The following is a 22,377-nucleotide window of genomic DNA, read 5'->3' as shown; positions in this document are numbered from 1 at the left end:
TGACATGTTTTCTATGTTCATCAGGAGTGTTGGAGTATATGAGAATATCATCTAAATAAATGATGACACAGACGTCCAATAGGTCTCTAAAGATATCATTTATGAAATGTTGAAAAGTTGCAGGGGCGTTGCAGAGGCCAAAAGGCATCACCAGATATTCAAAGAGGCCATATCTTGTTCGGAAAGCAGTTTTCCATTCATCATTAGCCTTTATCCTGATGAGATTATATGCCCCGCGAAGGTCAAGCTTAGTGTAGATGGTAGCAGTTTTCAATCGTTCAACCAGTTCATTGATGAGGGGAAGAGGATAACGATTTTTAACTGTTATTTTGTTTAAGGATCTGTAATCAATGATAGGACGTATAGTCTGGTCTTTGTTTCTCACAAAAAAACATACTTGAGGCAGCAGGTGAACTAGAGGGTCTAATGAACCCTTTCCGTAGGTTTTCATCCAGATATTCTTTGAGAATTTGCAATTCAGCCTCAGAGAGAGGGTAGATGTGCCCAAAAGGTACTGGGGCACCAGGTATTAGGTCTATAGGACAATCGTAGGAACGATGAGGTGGGAGCGTTTCAGCTTCTTTTTTACTGAATACGTCTGAAAAGTCTGAATAACAAGAAGGTATAGTTGGTTCTTTGGAGATCTGAAGAATAGGAATTTGCTGTAAACATGTTTCTTTACAATAATGTGAGTTAAAGGTGAGAGAGAAAGGAGAAATTTGAGGGTTGTGGTTCCTTAACCAGTTGATCCCTATTATAACGGGATAGAGAGGTGATGGAATAACATCAAATACTAGAAATTCAGTATGAATATGATTGGTGGTTACCTTTAGAGGGATGGTTTCATGAAGAATCGGTCCCGAGGAGATAAGGGAGCCGTCAATCACTTTAATAGGAACAGAAATGGTTTTTCGAACACAAGGAATTTTATTCTTTGTTACAAAGGTTGAATCGATGAATACTCCATTTGCACCAGAATCGATGATAGCTTCAGTCACAATTCTCACCTTGTCCCACTGTAGTACGAGAGATATAGGAGTGAACTGAGTGGTTGGTGTAGAAGGGAGTGCACTGAAGATCGCAGAGGTATAGGCTTGCCTACCGGCCTTTGTCCGTTTTAATAAGGGACAATCAGAAACCAAATGATCTTGAGAGGCACAATACATGCATAGGTTTAATTGACGTCTTCGGTTCTTCTCTTCAGGAGTGAGAGGACTTCTTATTACCCCTATTTCCATAGGTTCACTTGGTAAGGAAGTCTTTTCAGGAGCTTTTGAGGGAGTGAAAGGTTTGCGGTCTTTAGAATGTAAGAGGGCTTTTTCGGCCTTTCTTTCTCTTAATCTTCTGTCAATGCTGATTGATAAGTGAATTAGAGCGTTCAAAGTAGTAGGGAGTTCTGTTCTAGATAGTTCATCTTTTACAGCTTCAGATAAACCAATTCGAAATTGGTTGTGCAATGTGATGTCATTCCATTGCGTTTCTACTGCCCATCTTTTAAATTCAGCAATGTAATCTTCAACGGGTCTATTTCTTTGCTGGAGAGTTCTGATTGTTAAATCAGCTGTAGCTTGTTTGTTAGGATCTTCATAGAGAAGAGACATGGCTTCAAAAAATTCATCCAGTGAGTCTAAGATGGGGTCATCGTTTTCCAGAAAGGAATGGGCCCATGACATAGGTTCACCTCTTAGAAAGGAAATAACCGAACAAACTTTAGTTCTTTCTGTAGGATAAGATCTAGGTTTCAAAGCAATTAATAGTTTGCAAGAGTTGAGGAACTCCCTGTATTTAGAACGATCTCCAGAGAACTTTTCAGGGTTACATACAGCAGGATCGCTAGCCGAGTGCAGAATGGTATGAGGAGTATGAGTTTGTAGATCTCTGACATAAGTGAGAATTCTTTCGTTAGTAACTTGCAGGTCTTGCACACCTTGGGCTAGTGTATCAACTCTTTGATTCAGCGTAGTTATCGTAGAATCGAAATCTGCTGAATCCATTACAATGGCTGGATTATTCTGTCACGTCTAAACATTTGTTATGAAGGAACACAACTGCAGATTTCTTATAGTTTGAATATTTATTATAAAAAGTAAAAGGTATTGACGTTAAGTCCAATTACAGGTACTGTAGCTTTAATTAGTAAACGATAACTGAAGTCCACAATTACAGGCACTGTAGCTTTAAGTAGTAAACGATAACTGAAGTCCACAATTACAGGCACTGTAGCTTTAAGTAGTAAACGATAACTAAAGTCCACAATTACAGGCACTGTAGCTTTAAGTATTAAACGATAACTGAAGTCCACAATTATAGGCACTGTAGCTTTAAGTAGTAAACGATAACTGAAGTCCACAATTACAGGCACTGTAGCTTTAAGTATTAAACGATAACTGAAGTCCACAATTATAGGCACTGTAGCTTTAAGTAGTAAACGGTAGTAATTCGCAGACACTGAATCAGAAAGAGTCTCTTAGTAGTATTAATGAATTAGGTGATAAGAAGTTACAATAGCTGTTCCATAGACTTTAACTGAAGCAAGACAGATGCAGCTAACTGAGATAAAGTATGAGTTGAAGTTAGCTGTAACGGGTTTGTTTCATCGAAGGACTTTGGAGACAGGAAATAACAGCTTTGAGATGCAACGCTTATCACAGAGGTTTTACTTAGCTTCCGGCACATAGAACACTGGTTCCCGAGATCTCCTCAGAGGCGGTTATCCTGGATGGAGAGAGATCATCTTTAGTCTTGGATGAGGAGAGGTGAAGGGAACTTGAAGTCTTCCAGTCCGGTCCGGTAACAGAGGGCTTTCACAACGATGTTGTAGCCGGTTCGTGAGTACGGAACGTAGTTCAATAATCCAGCGTCGATCAGCTGGTGCGGTCGGATTAAATAGGGAGACCGTGTCATAAAGAGGTGTGGCTAAGCTCCGTGGAACCAGGAAGTAAGAGGATACCATAGTTAAGGCATGACAATATCACACAGCAGATTGAAGGAGCTTGTTAACAAGCAATACTCGTCATACAAAGTTATGATAGATTTCCTGAAGTCACATTATGAGTCAGAACCAAGAAATACCATTCACTCCTCGCTGAATCAGAGGGCATGACTAGAAAGTGCTGTCCTGAAAAAAAGTGGCGAATAGGATGAAGGGGCACACTCATAAGGTCACTTCTCCATGCTAATTCTTCTTGACTTCTCTGCCACCTTTGACACTGTTGATTGTATCCTTCTCCAAACTCTTGGAACCCCCTGTCTCTGTGACACTGTCCTCTGGTAAGTTTCCTCAAATCTCTCCCAATGTTCATTCAGTGTCTACTTTTCCAATGACACTTCCTCCCCTCATCCTGTCTCGGTTGGAGTACCCAAGGCTCTGTTCTTGGTCCCCTTCTGTTGTCACTTCATACTGCCTCTCTCGGCAAACTCATTATTTCCTATGGATTCTGCTACCAGTTGTCATTAGGCGGCCATCAGTCATTTGAATATGCAGAGGTTTATCCTTGTTATGCATGACAGACGCATCATCGTCATATGGGCATGTGACACTCCCCCTTCCCCCCTCCATCATATCTAACCCAATAAGACCAGTACACTAGGTATATGCCCACAGCTTTTATTAATAACCATAACAACACTTATAAATAACATACATTATTTAACCCTAACCTGCCGCTGTGAAAAAACAGGAACCAAATCCCCAGGGACATCTAACCCAGAGGGAGGGACAAATTCAGCCAGGTAAGCAAGTTAAAATTGAACACAATATTAAAATGGCTGCCTATTTATACTAGCTCGACCTCCACAAACAAAGGAAGACATGTTTCAGAAACTCTACCTCTCTGACTGTGGAAGTTTTTTTGTCATTAAAAACAAGTAGTACCTATTTTTTTATTCATTGGTGCAAATGAAATAGTATATTAGCTCAAACAAAAAAATTGTTATGAAAACTGCTGTGCCACTGTTGATAGATACCTCATTTCTCCATTACACTTGAGCATTCAAAAGATGAAAGGTGAAATGCAAAGCGCAACAAAATAAATGAAGACTGAATTGCTTGCTGAATTAAATTTTGTTCAAATAATTCAATCATTTGTTTATTTCTTTAATTGCAAGAAGGGAGTTACCGGCTTCCTCCTTGTAATTTGATTACAAACGCCATAGGTGATGGATCCCCATTTACTAAAAAGGGAGATTGAAATCCTTCTTCATGCCCCCATCCACCATCCCACAGATAGAGGCACGTCTACTCAAAGAATGGGACTTCCTCATGCCCCCAGCTGCCATCCCACAGATAGAGGCACGTCTACTCAAAGAATGGGACTTCCTCATGCCCCCATCCACCATCCCACAGATAGATGCACGTCTACTCAAAGAATGGGACTTCCTCATGCCCCCAGCCGCCATCCCACAGATAGAGGCACGTCTACTCAAAGAATGGGACTTCCTTGTGCCCCCAGCCGCCATCCCACAGATAGAGGCATGTCTGTCTCAAAAGCGGGTATCTGGCAGAGGACCTGGCGGCATGTGTGGGTTAGTAATTAAATATACAAAAATAGTGGCCTGGTGCCAAAGGGTGGGGGCTTTCGGAGACAATAGGTCCTCTCTTGTTATTATATTTAGAGCCTCACCTGCCATCAAGAGGTGAGGACTGGGGTGGGCAAAGGGTCTCTCCTCCATATATTATTTAGAACCTACCGCACGCCGGCAGTGCATGGGGGATGAAGTGGACAACAGATCCCTCCCTGTTATTACATTTAGACCAATCACACTCTGCCAGTGGGTGGGATTTGTGTGTTGACAATAGGTTCCTCCTCCTGTTGTTATTTAAACCACCACCAGGCCTGGTCTGGCCATCAGGCAAACCAGGCAAATGCCTGTTGGCAGCGATGGCTATGGGCTGAGGCTGACAGGGGAGATCAGAAGATCTTCACTGCTGGCCCATGCAGGGCCTGCTCTATTAAAGCTCTGGCTTTGGTGTGTGCCATGACAGGCCAGTGGGGATATCAAAGACTCCTTCTTACTGGGCCACTTTTATAGAAAAATTATTTAACTTAGGTGCAACACCCGCAGCCATAGCTGCCCAATTGCTAGTCACTTTTTTGGGAGTGAGCAGCCACTGTCTGTTTGTTGTTTTGTTTAGTAGACAACACACGCTCCTACCTGCTGCATGGTTTATTGGAGCATGAGAGAGGATTTAAATCTCCATTATATAATTCTACAACTGAAGCAACAACTGATAGACCAAAATGAAGGAATACACTTTTCTTAATTTTCAGTTGCTTAGTAGATAGCGCCTGAACCCCTTATGGACTGAGCCAAATGTACACGTTGTGATCAAAACAAAATGTAAACAAAACCTGGCATTTGCGCTATATGTCTGTGCAACCGTAATTCACCTCTTTCGTATTAAATGCACCTACATTTATTATATATAATTTTATTCAGGGGAAACAGGGCTTTCATTTAACATCAAATATTTAGCTATGAAACATAATTTAATATGAATAAGATATAAAAAAAGGGAGAAAATAAGATTTAAAAAAATGTAATTCTACTTGACATTTTAACTGTGAATGTCATAATACGGCTTGCTTTTACTGCAATAAAATACAAATTTTTGTATTCAGCGATGTATCACATGTAAAACAGTACCCCCTATGTACAGTTTTTTTATGGTGTTTTGGGAAGTTACAGGGTCAAATATAGCATGTTACATTTTTCTTTTTTTTCACATTGAAATTCGCCAGATTGGTTACGTTGCCTTTGAGACCGTATGGTAGCCCAGGAATGAGAATTACCCCCATGATGGCATACCATTTACAATAGTAGACAACCCAAGGTATTGTCCAGTCTTTTTTAGTAGCCACTTGGTCACAAACACCAGCCAAAGTTAGCGTTAATATTTGTTTGAGTGTGAAAAATGCCAAAAACTAGTTTGATCGTCACTCTACGTGTATGTTGATATCAATATATATATATATATATATACATATATATAAACGCCCCTCAAAGTGCCGGGCGCTGGATTGACGCATGCGCGAGGCGCATTGATGTCATCCACACGCGACCGGCGTTTTCGGCGTGGCAATTGACCGGGCGGCTTGTGGAGACTTGCACCCAGCCAGGTGTGGTAAGTACACTGCTTGATTAGGGGTTATTGGTGTGGTATATATGTGGAATCTTGTTGTTTGCTGACCTTGTCCTGATGAAAGTCTGATTGGTCAGACTGAAACGTCGACTGAAACGTCGATTTTTTAACTTGGAGCATTAAAAGTTAATTTTTATTTCTACTACTTGAGTCCGTGGAGTGCTATCTATCTTTTTCTTTATACATATATACATATATATACATATATATATATATATATATATATATATATATATTAATATCACAATACAGTTAGAACTAAATAACACAGATATATATTTTTAAAAATAATTAATTTTTAATTATTTTTTATTTTAATTTTTTTACGTATTTACATTTTTTATATTATATATAATTATAATTATATATATTTAAGCAATATCATTCTACGAGTATTTTGATATTAATATATATAATTATATATATTAATATTGAAATACACTTACACAGTGTTTGTGTAAATGCGTATTATATATATGATCTAAGTATATATTATTTAATTTTTAACGGTTTTAAACTTTTATTTTACATTTTACAGCCAGCAGGGGGACTACCTGTCATTTCAGGCAGTCCCCCTGCTGGCAATGCTGTGGACGGCTATGCCGTCCATGTGATCGTGAGGACCTCGCGATCACATGGCCCAGGCGGGCCGGATCGGAAGCAGAGGACTCCCTGGGATGCCAGGTGAGTCCCCCCACCGCGATCGCCGGCATGCGACCGGGTAAATATTAAAGGGACACTCCAGGCACCCAGACCACTTCTGCTCATTGGAGTGGTCTGGGTGCCAACTCCCACTACCCTTAACCCTGCAAGTGTAATTATTGCAGTTTTTTATAAACTGCAATAATTACCTTGCAGGGTTAAGTCCTCCCCTACTGGCTGTCTACTAGACAGCCACTAGAGGGAACTTCCTGGTCCCTAGCACAGATTATCTGTACTAGAGCATCGCTGGACGTCCTCACGCTGTGTGAGGACCTCCAGCGTCGCTCTATTCCCAATAGGGAAGCATTGAAATGTATTTTCAATGCTTTCCTATGGGGTGCGCCAATGCGCATGCGCGGCATTGCCGCGCATGCGCATAGGGACTCCTCGGCCGGTGGGCGGGATCAGTCTCGCCCACCGGCCAACGGAGGAAGAAGGAGGAGCGGCGGGGAGGAGCAGGCAGCGACGTGGGACATGTCACTGCCTGAGGTAAGTGACTGAAGGGGTTTTCACATCACATGTTTAAGATCATTCACTATATGCTCGTTCAGGCTGTAGATTCTGGGCACATTGTTGTCACGATGGTGCATCTTTCTATGATATCACATTGTTTAAGACCTTTCACTATATTCTTGCTCAGCCTGCAGATTTCGGACACAGAATGTTGCTTAGCAACTGTAGATACAAGGCACGTCACAGCACGTATCACGTGCACGTACAGTGGGAGGAGTCTTAGCGGGTGTGCGCGCGCATACCCGGAAGGGCTATTGTACACGGCTGACACGTTTTCACTGCACCTGGGTGAGTTTTACCAATTAGATTTACCTATATATTGTCGGTATTTTGTAATTGTATTTATTGTTTTGTTACCCTGAGGAAAGTCCCGAGCTGGGACTGAAACGTTGGTCTCTCTTTTAATTCTTTTTCAATAAAATTTTGGACTTTTACAAGACCGGTGAGCGGCAGTTTTTTGCAATAATATTTCGATTGGAGTTCATGCCAGGCACCCGGCGAATTGGATACATAACAAAGCGTGAGTGCGGGGGATTTTCAAGTATTTTGTATTGTATAGAGGGAATGTACTCTACCTCTTACCCTCTTTGCACCAGCAGTGAGTGAAAATTTATTTTTACGATTTATTTTCACGATTTTTTATATGGGTTTTGTTTTAAGTGCATACTGACCATATTCAGTTTTTTTGATTGGTATCTATTTTCGGGTTTTTGTTTTTAAACATGGATGATTTCTTGATACAAGCAGGAGCTTATAGTGAACATGCTGAAACCCTCCAATTTTCATCAGAGGAGGCAGCAGATATACTATGGGACGAAACCAGCCAGGGTTTTCCTAGTAATGTTACCCCTAAAGATGTCTACTTTAAGCTACTCCGGCTACACAAAAAAAGCACAGATTTAGACCTACATGGCATTTTTTTGTCTGATTACTACAAGGCCAAGATGATCCCTCGAGGATTCAGACTGCTTAATATACCCACCATAGGGAGGCTCAAGGCCACTGTATGCAGGGACTGGACCCATGTACTCAACAGGGCCTCACTGGATCTTATGCTTATAGCTATCAAAGACGTGAAATCTGATTTGGTGGATGTTAAGCGTAATATAGCAGAGTTGGAAATAGAACACTCAGTATTACTAGCCTCCAGTGAGGGCGTCAAGATCCAGCAACAGCTCAAAACAGAAGTACTCAAATATAAAACTGAGTTGGTGAAATTTAAGAAACAAAAGTTTGAGAGAGTACAGCAAGATTATCACGATCATCGTGTATATCGATGGCTTGCAGGTGATCGCCCTCCTAGACCTAGAAGGTTTAGGAAGAGAATGGTGCGCCCCAACATCCCCACGGTGGATATCACATCAGGGGAGTCAGCATCTGAGAGTGACGTACAATCAGAACCCACTCCTTTTTTAGGAAAGGTGGGCACGGGGACTATGACCAGAAGCAGAAACCGAGGAGACGAAGACATAGGATCAGGAGAGGCCATAAGACTAAATCCGGCGCCCAAGGGGAAACCACCGCTCAGGAGGTAAATCCCATCTTCAATCTCTCCCGGAGACCCCTCAGCTCTATTGAAATAAGCACTTTAAGCAAGGGGCTGTCGTTTATACCTACTTGTGGCCCTAACATATTCAAATGGAGTACTGAATTATTTCAATTCGGGAGACAAATGAGACTGAAGGAGTTTTTTCAAAATACTTCAATACAGGAGTCATCAATAGCTGAGACGGGAACCGGTAGATTCAAGACCAGGTCTACATTCGATCCGCACAGTACCAAACATACGATCAAAACTTTTTTATCTTCTACTGCTAAGATGTCCCAGGACATTTTTTCTCGCAGATTCAAACCACAGCACAACATAACCAAACAAGAGCGATTTTTACTTAAAGAACTGTCTAACGACTCCACAATAGTTATCCGCCCAGCGGATAAGGGAGGCGGCATCGTCCTTATGGACTATGGATACTATTCCGATGATTTGAAAAGACAGCTGATGGACAGTGACACGTATTTCCAATTAAAGGGAGATCCCACAGCAGAAATACAGAAGAAACTTGTAGACATATTGGATATGTCTTTAAGGGCCGGATACATAGATATAGAATTATATCATTTTTTGAACAAAACCCATCCCTGCACTCCGGTGATATACAGTATCCCTAAAATACACAAAAATGCTCAGAGACCACCCATCGTCTCAGCCATTGATGGCATACTTGAACCTATTGCACAGTGGCTAGATTTTATCTTCAAAAAACCAGTTGAAGCCCTATATACTTGTGTCAAAGACACACAGTCTCTATTACAACACCTTAAAGCCTTGGAGTTTGAAGACACGATACCGATTTTTATTACTATGGATGTATCCAATCTATATACAGTCATCCCCCATACAGAAGGGGTAGAGGCGATGCGGCAAGTATTATGTAACACATCACTATATCAAGGCCCCCCTATAGAAGCTGCACTGGAGTTATTATTGTTTATTTTGAGTAACAACTATTTTAGATTTGAAGACAAATGGTACCTACAGACAGCGGGAACCTCTATGGGTTCGGCAGTAGCACCAAGATATGCGAACGCATACATGTATATGTATGAAATACAACATATACTAACCCCATATGCAAGATCAATAATGGGGTACTATCGCTACATTGATGATCTCCTTATAATCTGGAACGGCACGGCAGAACAAGCTCAGAATATGGTGGATACACTGAATCAGTTACCTACACCGATCAGGTTTACTTCTAATATTAGTGAACATGCAGTCCAATACTTGGATTTGGAACTGTCCTATGGAACTAATGGAGTTGAGTATACCTTGTTTTCAAAACCAACTGACAGAAACACCCTTTTGCACGCTCAGAGTGCACACCCGTGGGCTTTGAAAAAATCTATACCCAAGGCGCAATATCAGAGGGTTATACGGAATAACTCAAATACTGAGACAGCAGAGATACAATTGAAATCAATGACCCAGAAGTTCGTGAACAGAGGCTATGAAGATAGAGTGCTGCAAGAAGCACTCATCCAAGCCAGACTAGCCCCAAGTAAGGACAAGGCTCACTCTTCACAACGCATGGTGTTCCCATTGACCTTCCATAACTCTGCAGACAAGGTTACAGCACTAATCAAGGACAACTGGAAGATGGTATCCACGGATGATTCTTTGCCAAAGATTTTTAAGGAACCGCCAATGATCTGTTACAGAAGAAATCAAAACTTACGTGACATGTTGGTACATACAGATCCTGTGGACAGTTACACAAAGACACTGAAGTCCAACATACGCGGTTGTGTACGTTGCCTGGGGTGTGTTACTTGCGGGCACATGATCCCATCTAAGAAGTTTTGCCATCCTCACACCAATAAAACGTATGACATCAGGTACACCATTACCTGCAAGACACCCTATGTCATCTATAAGCTCATGTGCCCATGTGGGCTTTATTATGTGGGTAAGACGGAAACCCCCATCTGTGAACGTATACGTGGCCACCGGTCAAGTATCAGGCTGGCCTATCGAGATGGCCAATCTGACAAACCGGTGGCCAAACATTTCTTGGAGAAAGCACATCCATTATCCTCACTCAAATTTGTGAGTATAGACCATGTACCTTGCCCTAAAAGGGGTGGTAACAGGGGTCGGATGCTGCTCCAAAAAGAAGCGTTTTGGATTTATCAGTTGGGAACTATGGCTCCGAAAGGGTTAAATGAAAATATCCCATATTATGCATTTATTTAACTCCTATAGCTTGTATCAATTTTTATAGTGTATTATTTATCATTAAGTTATGTATTGTGATTTATAGCATACTCGGGTACTTGCTTTTATCACATAGAGAGACATGTATTATGAAGTATTATTAAATTCACTCATTATATTCACTTTTTATATTTTGTTTCGCTATTCAGTACATACACTTGTATTGCAGATAATGTGGCTGCGTACCCCACACTGCAACAGGTGTCATTCGCACGGGTGGTATTTTTACAAAGGCATATTTATATTCATATGTTTATTGATTATGTTTGCAATTATGTACTGCATCACAGCGGAACATACACTATCGACACTGCTCTTGGGGCATATACATAACTCTAGACTTTCATGGCTATCTATCACATCTACATTTAACTTCTGCAATACAGCGGAACATACACTGTTGATTGGATTATGTAAAAAATATTTTTTATAACATCACATGTTTAAGATCATTCACTATATGCTCGTTCAGGCTGTAGATTCCGGGCACATTGTTGTCACGATGGTGCATCTTTCTATGATATCACATTGTTTAAGACCTTTCACTATATTCTTGCTCAGCCTGCAGATTTCGGACACAGAATGTTGCTTAGCAACTGTAGATATAAGGCACGTCACAGCACGTATCACGTGCACGTACAGTGGGAGGAGTCTTAGCGGGTGTGCGCGCGCATACCCGGAAGGGCTATTGTACACGGCTGACACGTTTTCACTGCACCTGGGTGAGTTTTACCAATTAGATTTACCTATATATTGTCGGTATTTTGTAATTGTATTTATTGTTTTGTTACCCTGAGGAAAGTCCCGAGCTGGGACTGAAACGTTGGTCTTTCTTTTAATTCTTTTTCAATAAAATTTTGGACTTTTACAAGACCGGTGAGCGGCAGTTTTTTGCAATAATATTTCGATTGGAGTTCATGCCAGGCACCCGGCGAATTGGATACATAACAAAGCGTGAGTGTGGGGGATTTTCAAGTATATTATATATATACATATATATATAAACGCCCCTCACAGTGCCGGGCGCTGGATTGACGCATGCGCGAGGCGCATTGATGTCATCCACACGCGACCGGCGTTTTCGGCGTGGCAATTGACCGGGCGGCTTGTGGAGACTTGCACCCAGCCAGGTGTGGTAAGTACACTGCTTGATTAGGGGTTATTGGTGTGGTATATATGTGGAATCTTGTTGTTTGCTGACCTTGTCCTGATGAAAGTCTGATTGGTCAGACTGAAACGTCGACTGAAACGTCGATTTTTTAACTTGGAGCATTAAAAGTTAATTTGTATTTCTACTACTTGAGTCCGTGGAGTGCTATCTATCTTTTTCTTTATACATATATATATATATATATATATATATATATATATATATATATATAAATTAATATCACAATACAGTTAGAACTAAATAACACAGATATATATTTTTAAAAATAATTAATTTTTAATTATTTTTTATTTTAATTTTTTTACGTATTTACATTTTTTATATTATTTATAATTATATATATTTAAGCAATATCATTCTACGAGTATTTTGATATTAATATATATAATTATATATATTAATATTGAAATACACTTACACAGTGTTTGTGTAAATGCGTATTATATATATGATCTAAGTATATATTATTTAATTTTTAACGGTTTTAAACTTTTATTTTACATTTTACAGCCAGCAGGGGGACTACCTGTCATTTCAGGCAGTCCCCCTGCTGGCAATGCTGTGGACGGCTATGCCGTCCATGTGATCGTGAGGACCTCGCGATCACATGGCCCAGGCGGGCCGGATCGGAAGCAGAGGACTCCCTGGGATGCCAGGTGAGTCCCCCCACCGCGATCGCCGGCATGCGACCGGGTAAATATTAAAGGGACACTCCAGGCACCCAGACCACTTCTGCTCATTGGAGTGGTCTGGGTGCCAACTCCCACTACCCTTAACCCTGCAAGTGTAATTATTGCAGTTTTTTATAAACTGCAATAATTACCTTGCAGGGTTAAGTCCTCCCCTACTGGCTGTCTACTAGACAGCCACTAGAGGGAACTTCCTGGTCCCTAGCACAGATTATCTGTACTAGAGCATCGCTGGACGTCCTCACGCTGTGTGAGGACCTCCAGCGTCGCTCTATTCCCAATAGGGAAGCATTGAAATTTATTTTCAATGCTTTCCTATGGGGAGCGCCAATGCGCATAGGGACTCCTCGGCCGGTGGGCGGGATCAGTCTCGCCCACCGGCCAACGGAGGAAGAAGGAGGAGCGGCGGGGGAGGAGCAGGCAGCGACGTGGGACATGTCACTGCCTGAGGTAAGTGACTGAAGGGGTTTTCACCCCTTCAGTAACCGGGGATTGGGGGGTGGGAGGGAGAGGGACCCTCCAGTGCCAGGAAAACGGATCGTTTTCCTGGCACTGGAGTTTCCCTTTAAGGACGCCGGGGACGTTATATGCCGCCCACCGGCTTTTAGGACCAGGTCCTTAAGGACGGCATAGAACGCCCGCCGTCCTTAAGGGGTTAATAGCGTTGGTCTCCTTATGTGAGATTTGCATAAGAATAATAAATAAGGGAGCTATTTACTAAAGATCTCCTTAATTTGGTTCCCTTAAATATGGCAACCCAACATTTATATACCAGTTTAGGGAGTTATCAGCTAAACAGTTGTAAGATGCAGGATGGGACACAGAATTTCATTAGTCTTAATTAAAGGGAATCCGTTTTCCTGGCACTGCAGGTTCCCTCTCCCTCCCACCCCCCAATCCCCGGTTGCTGAAGGGGTGAAAACCCCTTCAGTAACTTACCTGAGGCAGCGACGATGTCCCATGTCGCTCCTCCTTCTGACTGCGTCAGCCGGTGGGTGAAACTGATCCCGTCCACCGGCCGGGGAGACCTAATGCGCATGCGCGGCAATGCCGCGCATGCGCATTAGCGCTCCCCATAGGAACGCATTGAAAATGCATTTTAATGCTTTCCTATGGGGAAATGAGCGACGCTGGAGGTCCTCACACAGCGTGAGGACGTCCAGCGACGCTCTAGCACACGTTTTCCTGTGCTAGGAACCAGGAAGTGCCCTCTAGTGGCTGTCTAGCCACAGCCACTAGAGGTCGAGTTAAACCTGCAAGGTAAATATTGCAGTTTATAAAAAAGTGTCCAAGTCTATTGTCCATCCAGGAAAGATTTGGTGATTGGTGAATTAACCTCAAACTGTTGGTATGGAAAATTATCTGATGTGACTGTTTTCACAAATGATTTGTTTTATTTCTTTACCCTAATTTTTATAATTCAGTTTTCAATTTACTACAATTCTATGGCGGTTATTTTCAAAAACTGTCACATTGATTAACTGTTCTGCCTGTTTTGTGTGAATGTTCCATTTTCTCATGTATAAAACTGTAACTCCAACTTTACACATCGGGGAGATTATTGTCAATCTTGTCTTTAATGCCCCCAAATGGCAAATGAGCCACAAACGTGTCAAGAAAATAAATAATGCACCACTTTTTATACATCTCCCCCTTTGTTTCCAGAGAAGTATAATGCAATATTGTGGTGACCTACCTGTTAACTCAGTATCACATTGTTCAAAGTCTGGTAACCCTGCTCATTAAACCAGGTACAGCTGTGTGTGGGGAGGGGTCCTGACTATAAAGCTAATCACTAATGATACCGACCTTATACAGATATATCTGGAGACCTTTCCTGATCCACACAAGCCAGAGACCCCAAGAGGAAACAAGAAGGATCCCTGCTGAGAGTCTAGAGATTTGGGAGCTTGTTTTCTGATCTCTCTCTGATAATGGATACACCAGGTAAGTGATCCCTGTGTATTGTGTTTTGGAAGCTCATCCTGCAGGGTTGTATATACTGAGCATTCCTAGGGAGTATCTCACTTTATAGCTGATTACTTCTGTGATGGTCTTAGAAGTTTCTCACTGACTCTGTTACTGTTTGACAGAACTCCATCCGTGATATTAAAATGGACACTATAGTCACCAGAATCACTACAGCTTAAGGCTGTGGTTCTGGTTATACATACAGGCTTCTCAATAGAAATACAATGTATCTCTTTTTTACTCTCTAGTACCACCTCTAGGTGCTTTCTGTGTCTACCCTCAGTCTCAACACTCTGCCTGGTGATAGATGCATTTCTATGAGGACACATAGTGATAGAGGGGTTACTCTAGTACCCAAACACCTGGCTTTAAAACCTAATCTGTGCTGCTAACCTTGCACCCTGTTTCTCAATTATGGGCCAAATCCAAGTATAGGAAACCTAGAAATCAAATCCGTTTAACTAGATGCCAAATGTGCACAGGGAGTGCTACATTGACAAAGTGGAAACACTGTATTCTTGTTGGTGCTTCAAATAAACTATATATCTTTACGTAAATTTGGCATCTAGTTACTCTTCCTTGGTTTCTTTGCTTTCAATCTGAGGAGATACTAATTGATTCAGTGTTTGTGCAATGTGTCCACACTAGCCTCCTAAATGCTTTCCTATGGGGAGGCGTTGGATGGGTTGAGATCATCAAAACTGATCTCATCCACAGACTGGTATGGGAGAAAAGGTGAGTAAAATCACCTTGTTAGAGTGATCCAAGCAGGCATTAGAATCAGTAATCCATGTTTGTGTTCCTTTAAATATACTCTCTGGATTAAAAATGTCTAATTCAACATTTAAACTCCGCTGACCTGGTAAATCTTTCCTGTTTGGCTATAGACATTTAAAATTCTGACACTTCTCACTGTAGTGACTAATGCTGCTGGTAGGTTAGCACATTTAAAAACCCAGGACAGTGGGACAGAACCATAATACTGCATACCTCCCAAATGTCCCTACATTGCATAAATTGTTAGTAAGTCTCCTAAAACTTCTCACAACAGGTCAGCTCCTGGCCACACTGACACCCCTCAAATTAAAGTGTCCCTCTTTGTCCATTTGAAATATCTGAAGACAAAAATAACCCTGTAATGTAGACCATCAGAAATGGCTCCTGTTTGGAGCTCTGTGTTCTGGAAGGGTTGTTTCCTGTGCTGCTGGTTTTTATTGAACAGTTTCAAATCTAACTTAAATCTTCAATATCTTGGCTTATGGCTTAAATACCTTCTAGTTGTACTTTTCATTGTGTTGTGGACTACCAATCGTGGCTGTAACCTTTTCCTATTGACTTCCAGATACCCTCCTGTTTGCTGTGAAGGATTATGTTGCCAGAGCTGGATTACCACCCAAGAATCTTCTGGATAACTTTGATGCTAGATCTAGCATTGTAGGGAAGCTGAATAATGTCAGTAAGATTGCCTTTAACCCAGAAGGGGTGCTGTTTGCTGTGCGTGGTAAAGAACTCTTCATGGGAGCTATGCCTTCAGATCCAAACCTGGACTTTTTCTCGACTGCCAAGAGAGTGGGCAAAACCGACTGGGAAGGGTTTAAATTGATCTTCTTTGATCCAAATGGCCTTCTGTATGCTTCTACCAAGAATGGGGAGTTCTACAAGGGTCCAGCACCAAGCAATGAAAACGTATCCTGGCTTTATGGCCAAGCCACCAAAATAGGAACCGCTGGCTGGAATGAATTTGATGCCCTTTTCTTTGACCCTAAAGGCATCCTGTATGCAGTGACAAGTGACGACAAGCTTGTGATGAGAAGCCCTCCAACCAAACCAGACGATAACTGGCTTTCCTCCAGCACAACCATTGGAAAAGGAAGCTGGCGCATCCTGACCCATTTCATGGCTTTCACCCTAGAGTCTGACCTGTGGTGTGTGGATTCCAAGAATGGCAACATCTATAAAGGACCAGCCCCGACCAATGCTGATGCCAATTACACTGCAAAGGCAGAGAAACTGGGCTGGGGTTACAATGTCTACCCCCTCCTTTCCTTCACCATTGATAAAACCATCCAGAGTATTGTGAGATTTGAATTCCTTCCAGATTCAGGGAAAATCCTATCCCAAGGCACAGAGGTGGTGCAGACCCAGATCTATAACAACAAGAGCAGCACTCCATTAAAGCACACCTTCTCGTAAGTAATGGAAACCTCATGGAGTCTCATCCATTCAGGGATCACAATTTCAACTTACCATTGGCGAGTGACCACTTCAGCCATGGCAAGCAGAAATTCACCCTCAGTGTTCCATGGCTCCTTCAGGCATGCAGTGGTCCCTCACTTCTAGGCTTGACTAACGGCATAGGTCTTTAGCTCTGCAGGTACTTCTACCTATTGGCAAGATTACATGGAGTACACTATATACAATACTATAAGGTTGGCTGTCTTACTGCATTAATGCCCTTCATAAGTTGCATGATTTCTATACTGACTGAATAGAGAATGGTCTGTTTACAATCCTAGGGCTACTTATTGGCAGACCATACTTTTATAATGCCTTTTGGTGCTTGTGACTTTTCTATGCAAAAAACCAAAGGTTTAGGCGGTCCAAGAAAGGAAAGTTTAATCGAACAATAATTAGTCTTTCTCTGAATCTGGGGAAGTTCACAGGATAGATTTAGGCATATAATTGCCACTAGATGTGTTCTGTTGGACAATTGTCTGTTCTGGATATACTGCTTACATTGGTCACTAATGAGTGAGCTTCACATATGTGATTTTTTTTTTTTTATTGCACTGATTGATGTGGTATATCCCAGCGCGCCGAGTGCAGTTCCTACCTACATTTCTAGCTTCAAAATGGCAAATCCAGAGATCCTTGTAACTCCTTGTAATCCTTGTGTTGGCAGCTAGATGCAGCCCAGAAATGGTCCATGCTGTACATATATTTGTATCTGCACACTGGCAAGAGGTGGGATCCTATGCAACCTTGCAGGCAGTTCCTGCAAGGATAAGATCACAATATCCTCCCCACACACATTATGCTCCCTCCCATTACACTGTCCTCCCTTTCTGCAGCTTCCAGAATAGTCTGGAAAGCTGGTGGTTGGTCTGCACGCAGCACCTGTGATATCACAGGGGGTGTAGTAGTCAGCACTGTCAGCCTTGCACAGTGCTGGGTTCTAGGTGGCCAAATGTTTTGAGGGACCTTCTCAACAGTGTTCATTAAAGCATTGCCAGCAGATTTCCCCCCTTCAAAATGATTGAAGCCTTTTTAAGACAAACATGATTTAATGATTTTCCAACTGTCTTTTTTTGAAGGACACTGATAAGATCTGGAGTGCCCCTAGGAATGGGGGGATGGGGTTCAAAAATCCATTCACTAACTTAATAACTATTCTGGATTATGGTTCAGTCTATTCTCCTTCTCTCACTATATTAATGTGAAGGGTTTGTCTTTCTAGCTTCTCCAAGACCATAACTGAGAGCAGCACCTTCAGCCAGGAACATGGATTCACAGTGGCTGTTGGTGCGGAGATGTCCTTCAAAGCTGGAGTCCCATTCATAGGAGAAACGGAGACCAAGATTTCCATCAATGTGAGCACAACTCATACCTGGAATTTCGCCAAGACCAATGAAATCCAGGTAAGGGTGGAATAAATGGTGGTGGCAACATATCAATGTGTGTGTTCAGATCTGGTATATTGTTTAGAACATGCTTTGAGTTATTGGAGGGGAAGCAAATGGCATGGTATATTGTGTCCTGGCTCTTCATGTATTAGCTAGTGAGTTACAAGTCTCGGGTTCCTTGACTCTCATCTCGGACGAAAGGGATTGTTTGTAAATTGAAAAAGGGCTGCATTCCAAAACAGTCCGACTTTATTTTTACTCCTACATTAAATGCTATGGTAGCACACTATCACCATATAGTAACCTTTGCACATTTACGGACTTACAGCCAGATATCCTTTGTTATATTGGAGCAGCTGTAACAAGCCACCCATATAACAAGAACAGAGCTTAAGCCTTCCTGGCCAGTCTGTACACTATTGCCCAACCTTTACTTACAAGAGGTCTAACTATAGAAATAGCCTAAAACTGCATCATGCTTTTTGACCCTTCTCTCAACCAGTTAATTTGTACAATAAATGAATATTGTGTACAGGTAACATGCTTTTGACTATTAATGATATATTGCTCCTGCCAGTATCTAACCTTCTGACTTCTTCTGCAGACAACCTTCTCCTCCAGCACAGATGTGGAGGTACCAGGTGGTCATTCAATACGTATGGTGGCATCTGTGACCAAGGGAGAAATGGATGTACCGTTCCGTGCCAAGATCCGCACCTTGTTTGGCTATGAGACCATTATCCAGGGAATGTGGAAAGGGATCAGTCACTATAACTTGATGGTCACCCAGGAAGACTACAAACCATGAGATGGACTGATCCTCTGTATGGAATATGATCTGTCCCATGGATACATGTTGACCAGACAAATCAAACTCTGCAGAGTTTGATAGTATGAACTACAGGAATTCATGTTCTGCCTTGGTTTAAAATAAAAACAAATTATACTCATGCATGTCTTACAATCACTTGTTCCAATGTCTGTAGATGTGTTTACGTTGACACAGGTAGTCTCAATTCTTGGTATATTTCCTTATCCATCCTGTATTATCCCTAAATCTATGGACATTAGTGGTATGTGTAGCTCCACACTATAACAATCCTGGCTAGTAGACTAGAGGTCAGCCTCTTTAAATCTGAGGTCACGTCATACAGTAATGTATTTTAGAATTGCACTAAACCCCCATTTGGCGGCGAGGACGAAGGACTCAGTCAACCTGTGAAGCTCATCAATTACTCTACACAAGGTATAAATAAAGGATATTTGATGAGAGGGCACATACTTTTTTTTTTTTTGGCATGGAGTAAGGCTTTAATAGTCAAAACGCGTTTGCCCAATTGAAAAGACTATTTTATCTGCATGCAGTATTGTATACTAATCTAAGACCTGCTTTTTTTATAGTCCTTGTAACGGATCCCCCTATACTCCGCCTGAGTGTATCCACTGAAGAGTCCCTAGTCCTGCAGAGTGGATGTGATATAGCTCTAGTATCCCCAAGCATCAGCCAAAACTTGATGAGTAAATCTGTCTGACTTATTCAGGCAAAAGGTATTGGATGGGGTCTCTATTTATTCAGTCCGAAGCCCGCCCAAGCATCTGTCTGGAGATAATGGAGTTGATAACCGGTAAACTATCTCCTGGACACAGAAGGGGCTACACACAAGTAACCAGAAAACATGGTATCCCCACAAGTCATATATTTCTCTCTGAAAGAGGTGTATGTTAGTGAGTTTTTTTTTCCTCTCTAAATGTGTGCTTACTGTGGCTCTCTCCTAAATGTATCCCAGTCTGTTTCCTAAATATCTCAATAGTCTCTATATCATTTATTTAAATGTCTCCCCAGGCTTTGTTTCTCACTGTGCATCTGCTTTCACTTAAAAGGACACTATAGGCACCCAGACCATTTCAGTTGATTGAAGTGATCTCGATGCACTGTACCAGGGTCCTTAATCCTGCAGAAGTAATTATTGTAGTTTTTGCAATTACCATTCAGGGTTAACTCCACCTAGTGGCTATTCATGGGGACGTCCAACGTCATGCAAAAGCAAAACCCCATAGGAAAGCATTGTATAATACTTTCCTATGGGGAAATCCTAATGTGGCCATTGAGGAGTGAAGGTGGAACCAAGCCAGGCCTGGCACTGGGCAGCCTGGTACTGGGTAAGTGACTTTTTTTTTTTGCGCCACTTTTGCACCATGAGGTAGGGGTGCTTGACAGAGGGGGAGGCTACAGTGCCAGGAAAACAAGTTTGTTTTCCTGGTACTATAGTTTCCCTTTAATGTCTACTCAGTGTGTCTCTTTTCCCAAATGTCTTCACTGCAACTCAGTTTAGTGAATAAACCTCTGAAAGAATGTAGTTGCATTCATGAGGGGGCAGCAAAATGGATTGTTGCCCAGGGGGGCAGGAATCCTTGCACCGGCTCTGCACACTTAACAAACTGTCTGTATCTGTGTGTGCATTTATGTGCCTGTGTGTATCTATCTGTTCCTGTCTCTGATCGTTTGTGTCTCGGTTCCTGTATATGCCTGTCTGTGTAAATGTGTGGCATGGTAAGGGGTGTTAGAGGTGGATTTTGCAGAGGGACTAGAGATGAGATTTTTAAAAGTGGGTCACCAAATTAATTTGGGCTCAAGCCCGGACTTTTTTTTATTTATTTTTTTGGATCCTAGCACCGCACCTGATGAAAAGTGATTGCTTTCCTTTGAGGACATACAGGTGCCCATAGATGGTAGCGTGTTAGAGATGGAAACGGAAGGGTTTTGCTGCAGGCCTCACAACACTACAAATTCCAGGCTCCTGTCTCAATGTCTTGATTTTTGTCCTTGGGCAGCACAGCACGAGTACATAATTAGACGTGACAGATGAGCTTACACTTAAATGACCATTTGGAGTGAAAAAAAAAAAACAAACTCCAGTTATTTAAATGTGCATAAGGATTGGGGATAGTACGCAAGTAACTTTTTTTTCTTTGATTTTTATTGTATGTATTGGGCTGTGTGCTATGGTCATTGCTTCCGCCCAGGAGTAGTGGGAGTCTTACTTTTGCGTGTTTGTGCTGTAAAGGGGTACAAGGACCAAACAGAGCACTCTGTGCATTGTCCTGTACGTTGAGGGCCGGCCAGACAGGCTGTCGGTCAACCTGGCATGCTTGAACTCACTGGCAACAACCCTCTCAGGGCCTGCCCACCTAGCCTAATTTCATACCTCCCAATTTAAAGAGGTATGCTTCTGTCATATATAGACCACCTCCATCTCACACAGTATCTCTTGATGGGCACCTTTTTACCACCAGGGCAAGAGTAGAAAATTGAGAGCTTTTTATATCAGACTAATTTGCTAAACAGTAAGGAATTCACACATTTATTGGGCAGAAAAAGCCAAATTATAAAAAAAAAATGTAATGCATTGGAAAATTATTTCTACTTCAACTAGTTTGCCCTCTGTTTTACAATTCTTTATCAATTTTACACAATTCTGTAATTAGTTTCTTCTCTTCTGAAATCCAGTGTTTGCATTCTCAATGCGCTATGTCTTATTAAATCATTGTGTTTATATTTACATAATTCTCACACATTGCACATCCAGACGAACGTTTGCACAATAGCCGGTAAACATATAAAGGTTTGTAATGGAATTTGAAAAGGATTCAATGTCGTTTAAATGTGCTAACTGATCAGCGAAGACTTTGATTTTCTCCTAAATCTTTTAATCGGCTTTATGTAGATTTGCATGTTGCTAGACGATACGAGTTGATTACAATCCTCTTAACACAGCATGCCATCTTAA

At 41.8% G+C, this 22,377-nt stretch overlaps 1 protein-coding gene across 1 annotated transcript; it reads left to right on the top strand.

Annotated features, from left to right (window-relative positions):
* Positions 1-14,816: 14,816 nt before the first annotated feature.
* On the top strand, positions 14,817-19,463 carry LOC134615333 (tachylectin-2-like). The gene is made up of 4 exons (XM_063459838.1): positions 14,817-14,942; positions 16,309-17,155; positions 18,424-18,604; positions 19,194-19,463. The coding sequence occupies exons 1-4, from the start codon at positions 14,930-14,932 to the stop codon at positions 19,395-19,397; spliced, it is 1,245 nt and encodes a 414-aa protein (XP_063315908.1). The 5' UTR covers positions 14,817-14,929; the 3' UTR covers positions 19,398-19,463.
* The last annotated feature ends 2,914 nt before the right edge of the window (positions 19,464-22,377 follow it).

Source organism: Pelobates fuscus, chromosome 6, assembly GCF_036172605.1.
Source record: "Pelobates fuscus isolate aPelFus1 chromosome 6, aPelFus1.pri, whole genome shotgun sequence".
Taxonomy (NCBI): domain Eukaryota; kingdom Metazoa; phylum Chordata; class Amphibia; order Anura; family Pelobatidae; genus Pelobates; species Pelobates fuscus.
This window is presented reverse-complemented; position numbering and strand designations above follow the sequence as displayed.

Coding starts and splice junctions, on each gene's coding strand:
- LOC134615333 (XM_063459838.1), top strand. Junction 17,156..18,423: donor CCATTAAAGCACACCTTCTC/GTAAGTAATGGA, acceptor TTGTCTTTCTAG/CTTCTCCAAGACCATAACTG. Junction 18,605..19,193: donor CCAAGACCAATGAAATCCAG/GTAAGGGTGGAA, acceptor CTTCTTCTGCAG/ACAACCTTCTCCTCCAGCAC.